The sequence below is a fragment of the Myotis myotis genome, unplaced genomic scaffold, assembly GCF_014108235.1.
Source record: "Myotis myotis isolate mMyoMyo1 unplaced genomic scaffold, mMyoMyo1.p scaffold_m19_p_18, whole genome shotgun sequence".
In the NCBI taxonomy this organism is placed as follows: domain Eukaryota; kingdom Metazoa; phylum Chordata; class Mammalia; order Chiroptera; family Vespertilionidae; genus Myotis; species Myotis myotis.
In genome coordinates this window covers 26,756,642-26,773,994 of record NW_023416322.1, presented here as the reverse complement: position 1 = coordinate 26,773,994, position 17,353 = coordinate 26,756,642, and the positions used below count along the sequence as shown (strand labels likewise).

The 17,353-nt window shown below is 31.7% G+C and overlaps 1 protein-coding gene across 3 annotated transcripts in view; it reads right to left on the bottom strand.

Moving 5' to 3' along the window:
* The window catches only part of KIFAP3 (kinesin associated protein 3), a 131,950-nt gene that overhangs the window by 15,722 nt on the left and 98,875 nt on the right, over window positions 1-17,353 (bottom strand). For all 3 annotated transcript variants that reach the window (XM_036343401.1, XM_036343403.1, XM_036343402.1), the window contains one exon: window positions 12,011-12,110. In XM_036343401.1, the coding sequence (XP_036199294.1) occupies window positions 12,011-12,110 (100 nt within the window). The remainder of the gene's footprint in view (window positions 1-12,010; window positions 12,111-17,353) is intronic.

Below are 17,353 nucleotides of genomic sequence, written 5' to 3'. Positions count from 1 at the left end.
CGGCAGCAAGGAACGAAGGAAGGCCCCAGCCAGCAGCTGGCAGCTGGGGAAGGAAGGCCCTGGCCCAACAGCTGGAAGGCCCTGATCAGCCCTGATTGTCAACCAGGCCTAGGGATCCTACCTGTGAATGTTTTTGTTTTGTGCACCGGGCCTCTAGTATTTCACTAATTGCCACCATTATTATTAATCAACAGATCTCAGATTGTAGGAGGAATTGAAACTATTTTAGAGAACATTTCAAGTAACTGAATTAGGATAAAGATTAAGTCTATATGACATTGAAGCCTGAATTGTTTCTAATTCTTTCCAGTAATTTCATTTAAAACTGGACTGAACAGTTCATGTTCCAGAAACAAACCTTTTTTGAGCATTTTTGCTTATTTTTTTTGAAGAATAATAAAAACTTAACAAAATTAATGTTTATTCTGTGCAGATATTTTTCGTGGACTTTCAAATCCAGAACATTGGATGGATTATAGACTAATGGTCTGACAGATTATTATTACAGAAAAATGAAGAAGCAAACTACAGAACAGCGCCCCCACTCTACCCCAGATACAGAGTCTAAAATTTTGTGTTAGCCTCCACCATTTTCTTCCACATGGAAACGATGATGTTTTAGTTTAAGTACACATAGACTGGCTTATTTTAAAGTTCAACATTTCTACATTATATTTAACACATTCCGAAAAGACCCAGGGTAGTACTGCACCTCTCTGTCTTTTAAAATTTTCAAGTCACTCTTTTCTCATTGGGGTAACTAAAACTAGGCACTTCTCCAAGTGAGTCCTCTGTTTTATCAGGAAATCTTGATAAATTTAGAAATATTATCCTAAATTTCAATGCAATTTTAGTTATTGTTTTTATGATAGTTATTTAAATCAATAAATGGGTTTTATATACTACTAGAGGCCTGGTGCATGAAATTTGTGCATGGGTAGGGTCCCTAGGCCTGGCCGACAAACAGGGCCGATCAAGGCCTTTTGGCTGCTGGCCGGGGACTTCCTTCCCTGGCTGCCGGATGCTAGCTAGGGCCTTCCTTTGTTCCGCGCCAGCCCCTGGTGGTCAGCTCACATCATAGCGAGCGGTCAAACTCTGGGTCAGCAGAACTCCTGAAGGGACAATTTGCATATTAGCCTTTTATTATATAGGAGGATTAATTTATACCCAACATTTTGATTTTTATGAGAATACAAATGATTTCTTCTGTGGAATCAGATGGCAATAAGATAATGTGTGACTTCAATGGTGAAAAACTAGAATTGATTTATTTCTTTTATATATTTTATTTTATAATACTTCATATTTATATGTTATTATGATCTATATAAGTGTATAATATTACTAGAATATATTTATTAATGGCTGTCATCTAAAATGGCCTTCTAAGAGTGAATTTCTGGACTGAGATAAGTTCCAGTTACCAACCACAAAATAAGACAATAAAAAAAGAAAAAAGGTGTAAGTGAAAAATAAATTTAACAACATATATTAATTGAATCAAATAATGCCTCAATCATAAGGTCTAATTGTAGCAAAAAAAGCAAATAAAGATATGAGATTTTATTGTAATTCAGCATGAAGATACATATGTTTAATGGTGTATAAAATAGTTTGCTTTAAAATCCTTCGATTTATTTTACAAATATTTATAATATTTCCAATATGTATACGGCCCCTTTTGATAGGATGCTTCAGTGCTTGCTTATAACAATGTTATTTTTACTTTAAGAATAGCTCTTGTAATGTAGAGATCAAGTTTTTTTGAAATTCTTTAAATTCCATTAAATAATATGGACTCTTTAATCAGAAGTTAAAAATAATGTTCTGACTTATTAAATAAATACTAAGTGCAAATTTATGTTGAAACTGAACATACAACACAATCAAAGACTTGACAAACTAGTTAATTTTATTTGAAGAGAACGAATGGCCTGGTCTTTCAAAAGCACTAACGTAGACCCACTTTGAATCTTAATGCTAGTACACGTTGCATGCGCACGACTCCCTCAATCCACCTCCTCAACACATGCACACCTTTCTCCTCTGTTTGTTAACATTCTAAATCTTTCTCCCACGTTGGGCCTTTTAACCACTTACTTGATAAAGTAGGTCACTTAAAAAGCAAGCAAGCCCAATAAAATGAATTACAAAGACGACAAGATTAAACCGACTGCACCATTTTCATACATTGTAGCTGAAACTCTGCAAATATGCAGTTGGCTGTGGTTTGGCATTTAACAGCATGTGATCAGTAAGGAGGAGGAAATTTTATTCTCATTAACTGTTGCAGATTTACTGCAGTGAAAAAGAGCTATGTAACCCGAGATGTGACAGTACAGAAAGATCAAAGCCATGGACTGGAAACTAAATAAACCCTCTGGCTACTTCCTGCAAGGAAAATTCACTTTGGCAATGTAAAACAGAGCCCAGTTAAAAACTACTCTGTTTTATGAGCTGTCATAGCAGCTCAAGTGGTTTGGACCGGCTGAGTTTAGAACATTATATTTCCTTGTTTTTGTCTTAGATACTGCTGCAAGCAGTTTTATAGACCCCCCCCCCCTTTTTTTTTTTAACACAATAACAAAACAAAAAAAAGAGAAACTTTTTTCTTTTGGTTGAAACTGAGAAGGTAACTGCTAAACTTATTAAAGCAGGCAGGTCTTCATTTGCACATTCCTTTCTCATTTACTACAGTTTAATATTTTGCTTTTAGATTTATTTGGCAATACATTAACTTTAATAATTCATCAACAATCTGTATAATTCCTATTCAAAATAAGTGCAAATCAGTTTACAGAACCCACATGGCTCATATCTGAGAACTGAGCTATTTGGTAATAGCACATCTGGAAGGACTATGGAGAATATGGGAATTAATTAATATTACATTTAAAAACCTTTAGGCTCTAAGTTTCATCTGTTTTTTCAAAAAATATTTGAGAAAAAATATTTGGTTTAACATTTCTAACATAAAAATTTTAAAATTGTTCATAAATACTTAAATCACATTGTTAAATCAATCAAAACACAGACGGGCCAGAATAAATCAACCTTAAATGAGAAAATATCCCCTAGTTTAGGAGTAAGCTCAGTATCATTGAATCCAGACTTAAAGGAAATAAAAGATGACATGCTCTCTTTTCCTCTCTTATTTTCTTGGATGGGTGGTGGTGCTTATCAATCAAATTGCTTACAATTTGCATCTTATCATTAGCATGTGATTAAGCAAGCCTTTATAATGGCAATTTGCATACTATTCCCTTAAAAAAAAAAACCTCATATTTTTTTTGAAAATAAGAGCATTCCATAGGTCAAATATGTTATAAAAGCAGTCATCTTTGCTGAAGGACTTTCTATTTTCTTTCCATTTAAATTTACAACTAATTTTTATATATCTGTACAGCCAACAAAAATGCAATTAATACATATAAAAATGTATGAACTTTAACACTAGATAATTGCTCTTAATGGTGGTGATATAATTAACTTCTCAGTCACGACTGGATTAATTCCCATGTCATTTCTTCTAGTACAAAGCTACACCATAATTAATGTGTTAACATTTTTATAGGATTTAGTCATATTCAGATTACTTTTCTGTTTATAGACTAAGTTATGCTGAATTTCTTCTCCTAAATGAAGTCCTAAAAAAGTGATAATAAATTCGATTTTAAATCTGGTTTTCTTTGGGAGCACCTTTGGACTTTATATACAGCCAACATGCATGCCTTCAAAAACTCTGCTCAGATCACCAGATTGAAAATTAACACAAACTTTATGAGGGCAGCTCTGTCGCCAACTTCTATTCCTTCTAAATTTCAAAGGAAAATAAATCACTTAAAAATTTTTTCCAAGTCAGTAGTATAATTTCTCTAGGATAAAACATCTTCTGAAGTCTCCAGAATTCTAAGCCTTGATTTTTGGCTTCTATTTCTATATTTCAGTAAAGTTTATAATTTGCTAATGCTGATGTGTGATAATCTAATAAAATTTGGCCTTAAAGTTATAGGCCCAATTTGCTAATAAAACCTAATTCAATTCTCCTTGGGAAATGCAAATCATTATTAGTGTTCTAACAGTAGAACCAAAGTTTCTTGCGATTTCAAGACTACAAAGAGGTTGTCTCAATAAAAAGTAAACAAATAAGATAAGACTAATATATAAGGATTCATTTATAGGTGTAAAATAATAGTATCATATATATATACTGACATTAGTTAATTAGCTAAATAAACTATTTGCACGAGACATTAACTCTTCTAGACTGAGATTATCCCACTCATTTCATCCGAATTTGTTTATACAACTGTATTAATCTGTAGAGGACTTTATGACTTAACTACTTAGGACAAATTAATAGTAGCGAACTAATTAAGGTATTAATAATTTGTAGCAACTTTCTTATAATTTGAAGCACCAATTTGCAGTAAATCGTGTCAAATGTATTAAAGCAAAATAGATAAACATGTTGTGTTGTACAATGAGACCTACATATCTTACTCTGAATTGTAATAACATTTACTTTGAAAGTTTCTAAGCACAGTTCACTGTGAGACAAAGATAATGGCTTGCCATTTGGAGGCAGTAATGGTGTAATACTAAGAGTGCTGGCTCTTGCCAAGCTTAAAGGCTTCACTATTTATTAGCTATCTGGTTTGGAGCTTATCCCTTAAAAATCCCTTAGACTTCATTTCTACATTTGTTAAAACAGGGACAATACTATTCTTTGCCTTATCTAACTCACACACTTGTTGAGGATCAAATGCGATATAAATGCTAGCTAAATGAAAGTTACTAGTATTAGTCTTTTATACTTAGATTTAGACCAAAAAAAGCCTTAAACATTTTATTCTTTGAAACTTTTAGAACGCTCCTAAGACAGTCCATCTTCTGAAATAATAAAAAAAGGAACTGGCAGAATTGCTATGGGAGTATTTAGAAAGAAAAATGCAATTTGATATAAGGATTATGTTAGAACAAGAGTCTTATAGTGTGAAAATCATTTATTTGCATTGGTTTGATTTTCTCATCAGAACTGTGTTATAGGTCTATTGCCATTCCTGTTTTCACTATCCCCCAAGTTTGAGAGTAAAATGACCACTTCATTACCTTAGATATAATTTTCCCTGTCATTTAGTATTATTTTTTATGAATGGTTTTATTCATTTCAAGAAATTTTACCACTCATTTCTGATTGGTTAATACTGATGAAGGTGGAAAGAACTTAAAATTATTTCTATTGATTATACTTAGGTATAGCACTTATTACTGAATTTGAAATATATATTTTACTTACATTAAAAACAATGTTATTTGGATAACCAAATGCAATTGTAATAAAAATTTCAGAGATTTGGATATTTTCAGATGAAATAATATACTCTGAAACAGAGCAACTTTTAAAAGTAAACAGAATACTGTCTTGTTACTTAATCCTACTGTTCCTATAAAGAGGTTGTACTCTATGTGTTTTAATCATGGTTTAACAAAAATTTCATTAAAACAGAGAAGCAACACTTGCAAATCTCCCAAACTAAGTATAGCTGAGAACAAGTATTAGAGACCTATGCAAATCATGAACAAAGAGGAAATAAAATGTCCAAGTATCTTGCATAAGCATTCAGTGAGTTTTTGTTTTTTAACTTTGTATATTGTTTGATAATAGTTTTGTCTTAAAATAAAAATATATTTGCACATTAAGATTAAATCAAATAATCTGTTGTCCTAATGTTTTCATACATGTAAATGAATATAAATGGAATGACTACATGTTCCAAACATATTGTAGACTTTCACTACTGAAATTACAGATATGGCAGTGATGTACTCAATCTTATGTTATCAAAACATCACGTGAATAATGTTTTTTATCAAAAAAGAATTTTCAATAAGGAAGAAGCAAACTATAAAATGTCTGTGGTCAACTCTTAAAAAAGTTAAGAATTTTATGTTAAGTAAATATATATTACTAAATGTATCTATTTTTACCTATTTTGATTTTCATATTGACTTAAACCAGAACACTGATATAATATAATCTAATATGTGGACAATATCATGTGGCATAAAAGTAGGTGCTGAAAATAATGTTTATTCCACAATTAGGCAAGTGTACCTCACTACACTCAGTGGATCTATTTTCTTTGACATAAACAATCATTTATTTATTTATGCAGGATTTATCTTTGATTACTTCATAAGGATAAAGTGTTAGAAATGAAGTTACAGACTGAAAGGAAGTGAACAATTTAAGGCTCCTGTTCTCTGTTACCAAATATATCCCACAATGGTTTCATCCATTTAAATTCTTACAGGAGGTGATCAGAATACCTCTTTGCTCCAGTCAATACGTGGGTATTAGTATTAAAATCCTTGTCAATTGCTAGGCAAAAATGGAAATTGGGTGCTTTATTTTGTAACCACTGTGTCTGGAAAAATTACTAAAGTCAAGAGTTTTTTTTACAGATTTCATGAAGCATGTTCTCTACTGAGAAAAATAGAAGACATTAATAAATAACAAAAAGGGTATGTACATTTTTGATAAAAATTTAATAACATTAAATAAAGCAATGTTTTAGTTAATGTTTATTTTTAAAAGATTTCATAAGTATTTGCCAATACATTTAGTTCTTATAATACTGCTGAACAAAAATAGTTGGTCTCAATGTTTATCAAAGGAAGTATTTCCTGAAGGTTCTTTTCACTATTTTTGGATCCTTTCATATACTGTCTATACTACTGCCACAGTAATAATGGTTACTAAAACTTCAGCTATCAGAACAAATGGGAGAGTTTGGGTTATCAATTAAATATTGAAAAAGAACTTCTCGGAGAACGGATTTTATAGGCATATTTACTTCCTTCTCAATATAAAACAAGTTTTGCACTGGCCAAATTAAAAGTTATTAACAGACAATAATTTCATTTCTTCTTTGAGTAACTGCTTTGAAAAATCTAATCCAAGAGTTCTGGAAATAATATGTAGCTCTGTAAACATTGCACAATGCACTTTAGACAGGGAATATGTAAATTCGAGGTGCTTTTCTCAAGTGAAAGAACTGAGTAAAGAGCTGAGTGAAATCCAGGTGGCTAATAACTAAAGAAATGTCTAATTTTTACATGGAGAGTCCTTGTTATAGGTAAAAATATACATTTAAAAATTTGAATACAAGATTATTTCTTATATATTAAGGAAGTATGCAATTTGTTAGGTATATTCAGTATGATTTTTAGAAGTACAACTAACATTTCAACTGTGAGTTAATGTTTGAAAAAAATAAATCGAGTGAACAGAATAAAAGGTGCATATTGGTAATATATAATTCATATAATGCACAGAAAGTTCATGCCAACATATTCTAAGAAAGAAGGAAAAAGAGGCGGGCTGTCTAACAGACACAGAAAATGAAAGTGTAAGAATCAGATGGCTCAGATAACGACACATCTAGTTCATCCCCGGCTCCAGTGAGATGGTCAGTAAATGACATCACTGTGGCAACCACAAAGAACTCCAGGCCCTCCCTCTGAAGAACACTGTTCAAAGCCCCAAGGAAACCTAAGCAGCCTCTGTAATTTTTCCCCAGTTTATGAAAATTGGATTCCTATAAAAGAAAAATGGACCATTTTTACTGCAACAAAAACTGATTTGTAAAAGCTGGAAGCAGTTTAAAAATACTCAACATGAGGTTCTTGTTAGTCTTGAAAAGTAAGAGTTATAATAAAAAACGGTCCAAAAATATGGTACGGATACATGGTAAAAAGGGGGAGAAAGCTCGTCTTACTCCTATTATTTTTAATTAGCTTCAATAGCAAGTTCCACTTTTAACACCAGTTCAGATTTGGGGAGGGGAGATTTACATCTGACCCTCTGGGATTGGCAACTGTGTAGCTAATGCCTTGAAGCCCTAATGCATTTTGCATCACCTCTAAATGCCGGGGAATTCTGGCGCCCAGAGGTTCAGGCTGATAGTGAGGCATGTCTAAAACCCAGGATTCGCTGTCCAACTGCCACATCTATTTTATCAGATATCCAATCTCCCTTGTAGAATAGGATATATGAGTTTACAGTTTTCAATATTTCCATTTACACGGCCTTGTTATATTACAAAAATGCAGGCATTCAGATTAAGCAGGGCCCCTTACTTGGATGCTAAGAAAAAGACTAATTTGCACTGTTCTCTAAATCTGGCTTGGTTTCTGCATTTTAATAGATATGCCCTATTACTAAGTTTTGCCATTTTAGGAAGAAAGTGAAGGGTTTTTCTTTGAACAATTAAAAAAAACTCTAATAAAAATTAGAAATGTATTCTTTCCCTCAAAGGAACTTGGGATCATCAATTGACTGGAACCCAGTGAAATGGATATGTTAAAACCCCAAAGACCAAAAAGCCATGAGTATTGGCTAAAGAGCATGCCACCTGGCACTGCCATATTGTTTCATGTTAAAAACAATGACAATGATTAAAAAAATTTACATTTTATACATTAATTTTTAAAATATATTTTTAGTGATTTCAGAGAGGAAGGGAGAGGGAGAGAGAGAAACATCAATGATGAGAATCATTGATTGGCTGCCTCCTGCATGCTTTCCATTGGGGATCAAGCCTACAACCCAGGCATGTGCCCTTGACTGGATGGAATCTAACCTGGGACGCCTCAGTTCCCAGGCCTATGCTCTATCCACTGATCCAAACTGGCTAGGCTATACATTAATTTATTATTTTTTCAGAAAACTTGACAGTGCTTACTTATCAAAGATATATGAAAAGGAACAGCGAAAGAATTTTTAAGTCATCTGAACAATTTCCCTGTTCAAAAACCAACTCAGAACATATTTTCTTTTTTAAAAAGTATTTAAAAATCAGCTTTTTCAGTATTTAAAATTCAATCAAGAGTTTTTTTTTCATAACTAACCCAAATTCTTCAAGTTGTCCATTAGGTCTGCTTAATCTTATTTCCACAGCAAAGATGAAGAATAAGAGTTTAACATCTTCTGTTTATAGTTCTAAAAAAATACTATTTTGCTTAAAATAAAAATTTTCAAAATAGTATTTTCAGTCAATGTTATTTGATCTAATAGGCTTTAAATTTACCTACTGGATATCAGAAGCTGCAAGGTAGCCATTAGTTTAAAATACCACATCTGGGACATTTTGTGGCAAATTTTCATGCCAAAATATGTGAATAATTATGTAGCAATTTAAAATGCTTAAATCTTTGCAGAATTAAAAAATAAGCCAGATAAGATCTATGGCTTGTTACTATCAAAGAAGAGCATAGAAATCCTATTAAAAGAGAATCCTAACCAATCAAAATGATTGAACAAAAGCAAGAGTAAATGATTCCAGAGTAGGAAATGCAGGAAAAAACAACCGAATTTGGGCTACACTGTAGACTTTCTCTGTATCTCTGCTGATCTAATTGAAAGTTCCTTCTTATTTGACCTATTAACCAACCAACACCCCCCACCCCCGAAAAAAAAAAACTAAGAAAATTCATTGTAAATTATTTCTCCTGGAAATAAAAAAAGAAAACGATACAGTTACATGATTTAAGGTCTGAAAAATTACAAAAGACAGGAGATGAAAGACAACTTTCTCAGGGGAAGATCTTTTTAAAGGGTAAATAATTCCCAAATCAAAATGATTATAATAAATATCACTCTTTTGATTTGAAAATAGTCTATAGTACGTTTTATTAACTAGTAATTTAAGCCAACATTATTCTGATGTGCCTTTTAGATATATAAAACACTACCCAAATTAGAGCCTTGATTTCTTCATCTGTAAAATGGCTATAACAATACTTGTCTTAAAATATTGCTGGGCAGATTAAAATAAATATAATGAATATTTGTAAAATAGATTATACACAATAGATGATCATATTTTTACCTTTGTAAAGAAACTGAAGGTACAAAGGTAAGAGAATTTTCCCAGTCATTTTTAAAGAGTTATTAACAGAATTAAGAAATAAAACCCTGAAATCTTTGGACACAATGCATAATTTAGTCACTGAGTACAGCTGTTGCTCAAAACATACTTATTGTTTTATAAAATGACCATTTTGAAAACCAGATGAGAAATTTTGCTGAACTGAGCTCATAAGTTCATTGTTTTGTACATCCAATTTTAATGAAAATGTTCGGGTTCTTAAAAAAATGAAAGCAAGTCTTTCTGGAGTAAGTAATGCATAATTAGTATCCGTCTGTTTTCTTTACACTGGAGATTGTCAGTATCTGAAGGAGATACAAAAATAATGTTTTCTTCACAATGAAACATAAATGGCAGAATTAATCTTGTAAATGCCATCAGCAAAAATCTTCCATATAAATATTAGGATTATAAACCCAAATCATTTCTTTCTTTTCCAATTATGTTTCAGAAAACATTTGTATAAGGAATTGTCCCATGATGGAGTATAGTAGTTATGATTAAACAGAGCCTCTATTTAAATGATTATGGCTAATATAGACAGAAACATCAGAAGTAATCAAAAGCCATGTGCTTTCTGGTATGTAACCATGTTTAACTGTTATTTCCTAAGGCAAGGAGTTTCTTACCGTGACATCCAGTATAACAATAAAACTATTTTGAAAGTGCTATTATTTATTTAAAGTCCACTACAGAATACTGAACTACATATAAGGGATCATATTTCATGTAATACTACATTTTCCACCATGCTTTTAAACTTTGAGTCATGATCATCAATGAGTTGTGAAACAATATAGTGGGTTGCAATGAACATTTCAAACATGAAGTAATAGAATAAAACAGAATTTATCATTGTGCATTACAGATAGTAAAAGTAATTACTGTTTTAAAAAGTTTTTGTTCTACATATATACAGGTATATACATATATATACACACAAATGTGTATGTGTGCACTGGGTTGCAATATGAAAGGTATTTCTTAATGGGGTTGTGGTAAAAAACCCCAAATGCTTAGAAGTCATTATAGTATGCTGTTTCCTTCCAAATTAAGCATCATGTTTGAAAGAACATAAACTTTGGAGACATACAGATCTGAGTTCAAATTTTTTCAGTAATAACCTACTAGTATGAGTTGGTTACTTAAATTCTTAGAGCCTTGATTTCTTCATCTGTAAAATGGCTATAACAATATTTGTCTTAAAATATTGCTGGGCAGATTAAAATAAACATAATGAATATTTGTAAATAGATTATACACAATAGATGATCAATAACGGTTGTAAATAATTACTGTTGAATCAAATGGCTTATTTCAAGTGATCAATAAGAGTTATAAAATATTAGTCATAATTGTATCCTTTCAATTAAATAATGCCTAAATATATCTTCCAAACAGAAAACAGTTCATGTTAATGAAAAGCACAAATGTATAAAAAAAATAATTTAAAGGAAAAATAGTCTTAACAGCAAATAAGACTACACCTATTCATGAGACAAAATTGATGTGAAATTTCAATAGTCAGTCTAAAATCAAATATTACGTCACAGGGAATGATATGACGGAGAAAAGATTGTTTACACATTCTGGTAAAATTTTATAAATCAATTGTAGAACAATGCTAACATGTCAGATTTTCCCCCCTTAAATGTTTTATTTGCATGCCATCCAAGGAGGAAAAATTTTTAATCAAAGCATCAACTTTTCAAAACAGTGATGTCTGAATAATTGGTAAAATACATGCATTGAATCCTTATTTTATTTTATATTTTATTAGCTTTGGAAAACAATCTGGGTTCATTAATTTGACAAAAGTATTGTCTCTTTCAAAAGAAAGCCTGGATTTTGAAAATCAGTGATGAAGCATATATGTTTTCCAGATCTGTGATGTCATTTCTTTTTTTTACATAGAAAATATAACTTCAGAAATTAATTTAAAATTAAGCAAGTATAATCATGAAAATACTGAGTATTTTTTTCTCTTTAATGAACAAAGATAGAAAAATGGGAAATGAAGAGAATTCTAGCTTTTAAAAACAGGGGAAACAAATTTTCTTGGAAAGATTGTTTACCTGCCAGGAAATGAATGCTGCCCAACCACATCTCCATTTTGAAGGTGATAATCATTGAAGAAATCTGGACTTATGGCTCCTTCAGAGGCAATTAGCCCATCTACAAAAAAGGAAGATGGTAACTAGTAAAACATATTTGTAGGGAATAAAAAGGAAACTATTCTATCAAGCAACACAATAGCAAATAACCTGTATATTTAATCTGGAAATAAAATGTTAGCATGACATGCTCTTCTCTTGGGAATATAAACAGAAGACCATACATATATACATGTTTTCTTTTAAAACAATCCAGCACAAAGCTTGAACATTTATTGAGCATCTACTATATGGCAGTACTATACTAGGTGAGTAAGACAATCTCTGCCTTCAGGTGGCTCACAAAGACAGAAGAGGACATGGGTGAGACGAGGTAAGGGGGGACAGACAGCAAGGAAATGAAATGACTGAAGATAAGGAGACATTAAATAGCACACTGTCAGTAAAGTGCAAAACTTTAGTTAGTATGTCCTGCATTTTATACCCACACAGCTTCATTTGTGTACTGGTAACATGATTAGGAAATTAGATACTTCAAGTAAGTGAATTTCTAAATAAGCAATGCTTGACAAACCTTAAAACAACACACAAACTTGGGTTAGAAATCTTTGTGAATATATTTTACACTCCCTGAGTTTTTATGAAGTGTACAGAATATATTTAAATGGTTCTTGATGACTCAATCTTCATTATAAGCATCAATTATCATGTAGCAAACCCTAGGTGGTTAGATATATTTGACTACTTACACTAAATGGCTCTACACTACTATGCTTTTTGAGTTCTTTTCTGTTGATTATAAAGTGCTTCTTTTCCTAAATCCAGGTCTGCATTATTACTTCTTACTAATTTTTGAGTCTATCTTCTTATTTGCTCTAAACTAAGAATCCAGATAACCTATGGCTTTTGTAATAACTATTTGAAAAGTTCTGAGAAGTTTCCTATTTTGAAAGTATTCTGGATTAAGTGACCTCTAGATAGATATTGGCTAGGTCACACTCACGGCACTATTTACAAATTTAAATTTGTAAATTTGGTAAGTCAATTACTCAGACACCAGATGACCATTTTACACTTATCATATGCGTAACAATACTTTCCTGGGTCCTGTGGTCAATACAAAAATTACAATAGATAATTTCTGTTTTCAAGATTCTTATGTTAAGTGAAATAAAGGACAAACACTTAAGATGCAATTAAATAATACATTTCATTAATAAATAATATACAATGGGATTGGGTATATGTACCAAATGAGCACTGGAGATAAAAAGCTGCAGCAGGATTGTGTCTGCAGGGCTTAGAAAATCCTACTTGGGGAGGAAGGAAGGGAAGCAGAGGTGTGGGGCATGCCAAGATTCCATAAAGAGTTGAACAGCTAAAAAAATTAACTTTATATGGATCTAACACTTTGTGAAAGTGGGGCTAAAAATAAGGTTAAGGCCACAAAAATCAACAAGCTCTTCTGCTAAATGAAAACCAAATAATTGAGGATCAGAGTTCAAGAAATCTGACAATTTTAGAGGAACAAAGCTAAGTAAAATGCCAAAATAAAATGTATACCACAGCTTGAAAATGAATACAAAGATATTCAGCATGCCAGTAGAAGAAAAGATTCTACACTCAGAAATACTTCAGATATAAATACACTAAATAAAAAGATAACGGAATATTTTAAAAATTATTACATGAAACATGACTTAGTGACGTGAGCCAGATTAGGAAGAAACTAAATGTCAAATTCTCAATAGCATCATTGTGATCAGAGCTCCCACTGTCTTCAAAGGGAAAAATGAGGAGCAAAACGATAAATGGAACACAGAGTGGAACTATAAACTGGGAGCTCATCAGATATCAAACTAAATATTTTCAGTTTAAAGATTCAACCAGAAATTTTATAAACACAGAACACAACTAGTTTAACAAGAAAATAAGCCTGATATCATGTGAGTAAAAAAGAGCAAATTTATATTTCTGAACTTATTTTTTAGTACTTCTAGGATACTGCAGCTCATTCTGTGAACCACAGCTGCTACAGTGCCCTTCATGGCTTGACAAAAGTTACGCAACTCTGATATGTGAGCAATCTCTCTTCCCTAGAATTTATTTATAACTTAATAAAAGTTAAATTATACCTTAGATCTTCCATTCAAGCACCCCAGCTTCTTCGAACTATCTGTTTCTCAGCATTCTGAACCCAAAAATAATTGTTCTCTAGAAATACTACAGAGGAATCATTTATTCTTGATTACAAACTCCAGATAAATCTAGTAGTATTTTACTCTAACCTTGTTTCTTATTCAAGGAACCGAAGAATTCCATGTCCCTTTTGAATAACCAGAGAACAAACAGAAGGCAGGTGACATACACCAGAGCATGTTGTAAGCTGCGGAGCATTATTTACATTTAGGTTATTAAATTATATGAGGCCTTTATGCCATGGTTACAGCCAACACACCTTTCTGAGGTGTTCCGAATAATGATGGCAAATATGCTTATAAGTAAAAGGGGTATGTACTGGAATAAGGGTGAAATCAAAGCAAACTGATTGTCAGCACAGGTAATTTATCAGCCTTCTGATTTCTGGAAGTCAGTTAAAAAACTGGCGTATGCACATTGTGAACAAAAGGAACAAATACAAAAACATTATCTTCTTATATATTGTTACTTAAATAAACTTCATTTTTTAAAGTCAAATGAAAACATAATATTGGGCTCTTTGGTGAACCAGCTAAAAGTGAAATTGTGATTGTGTGGGATAAAATAGATATCAATGATGGAGAAAATGAGAAAAAGAAATGACTCAAATAGATAAATCATAACTTACTTGGCTGTCTCTGATAAGACACACCATAGAAACACATATGGAAATGAAAACTGTAGTTTTACAATGATTCTTAGACAGAAGCAAACCATTTTAAGCTTCATATTCCAGAAATGTATTTACATGTCAAATGCTAGAAATAAGATTCACCAAAATTGATGAAGAAAAACAAAAAAGTAAAAAGTCATTTAGAAGTGGGTAGTGGTAGTAGTACAGCTTTACTCTAAGTGACAATATGCTTCCTCTGTTGGTAAATGTTCTAAAGCAAACAGCATAATTTTCATGACAGAAAAGGAGTTAGTCAGTGATTACAATCATAATAATTTTAGACTCCAAGAAAAAAATATTGTAACTAAAGGAAATGCTAGATTCCGATTTTATATGACAATATTAAAATCCTTTAGAAAAATAAAAGCAAGAGAGAAACATATACATTTTGACATATTTAACAGCCTGAATATACAGAAGGCAATACTAATGACTACAAAGTAGCAAATGATATTTCATTTAAAGTAAAAGAGAAAACCCAGGGAGTCATGGGCCACTAAGCTTAACCTCTGTGGCTAAAAAGCTACTGACCCTACTTTTATTGGAAGAAGCCTAACGTTTCATGGAGACCAGGGACTTAAATAAGATGGCTTTCAAATCTGTAGAATTACAAATTTCTCTGAAGTTTCTGAAGATACAATGGCACACAATAAGAGAAAAGAGGCTGGCATTATCTAGGTTTCCATTACACATATCAAGAGATATCACAGAGATTCATTTAGTAGATGAACTATTCATGGAAAATGAACTAGGTAAAATATTAATACACTAATAAAATAGATGGCTTGATATAAGAACTATATCTTTAAAATCACAGCAATGTAATCCCACCCTATCAATAGGCCACAGGTATTAAAAAACCACCATGAGTATATCTAATGATAATATTCCACCCCTCAAATGTTTAAATTTACTTTTCCATCAGTGGTGGCTGTTTCTAAATTTTGCTATAAATTTATTTAATTTAATTTAGATTTTCCACAAAAGCCTAAGTTGTATATTTTAATTATAAACGAAACGATCTTACATAAAAATGTTTATGATTTTCATTTAAGAGGTTAATTTAAATAAATTAATTTTTGGAAATGTGCTTTAACTTTTTTTTTAAGGGTATAGATAAGACTTTTATTTAATTACAGCGAAGTCCTCTCAGCAAACTGAATATTTTTTCTTTTTTTTTTTTCTTTCAAGATCATTTATTTAATAATTTATCTTATTCCCATTGATATAAAATGCTACTTCTATTATGTACTAAATGTCCACATATACTTTCTTTTTTCTTCATTAAAATTTTTTTTCTTTATTGATTAAGGTATTACATATGTGTCCTAATCCCCCCATTGCCCCCCAACCCCACTCTCATTCATGCCCTCACCCCGCTGGTGTCTGTGTCCATTGGTTATGCTTATATGCATGCATACAAGTCCTTTGGTTGATCGCTGTGCTTTAACTTTTTAGAAATCTGTTCTAAAATTCTAATTGTATTAAAACAACAAAGTTGAATACTGTGGTTAAAAGTTTCATTTGGTTTGAAAACTATGATTCACACTGAAAAGTAGCTATCAATCTTCAAAGCAAGAAATCTGATTCCAAGAAATTCTGATTTCTATTAACAAAAAAATTCATATCATATATATTTTACATCATTTTACTTCATGAATATCTGAATATGTAAGGAACAGCTGCTTGCCATTACTGAACTAAGAAATTTCGGTTGGTTGAAATTAATGATCTACACCATCTGGTTTGAAACACAAAGCAGTATTTCATAACTACTGTAAAGTTCAGTTAGGAAGAAATCTATTTGATTTTCAAAGTAAAGTATCAATTTTCTAGGATTCAAATAACTATATGAAATATAAAAATAATGCAGTGTTTATGGGCAATTTGCACAATACCCAATTATGAATACACATGAATTAATACATAGTAGGAAAAAGGTGAGCCATTAATTTAGATATAATTACTTTCATGTTTTTTATTTCTAACCCGCTACAGATCTTAACTCTTTGAGTGCCAACCAATATCCTAGGAGCTATGCTAAAATTGCCAAGGCATTTTTGCTGATTTTACAGCAGTTTAGAAAAAAATTATGAATCCAAGTAAATGAAGTTACATATTCAAAAACTTAAGGAAACCTCTATTACATTGACATATTTAGCAATATCATCATCACTAATAAAAGCAGACTTAGAACTGGATGCCATTTCGAAGCTTTGATAGCGCTCCCGGCACTTTTGGCGAAAGACAGGAGGAGCGTGATCGCGCTCCCCGGCACTCTAGGGGTTAATTAGAAATCCTTTCCTTCCACTCCTCAACTAAATGAATTCAATGAAGTAATATTAATACTGGCAACTGTGAAACACATTAAAAGCCAAAATATGGAAAAACTTACCAATCTTTGTGCCAAACTCATCCCTGGAAAAAGGCAG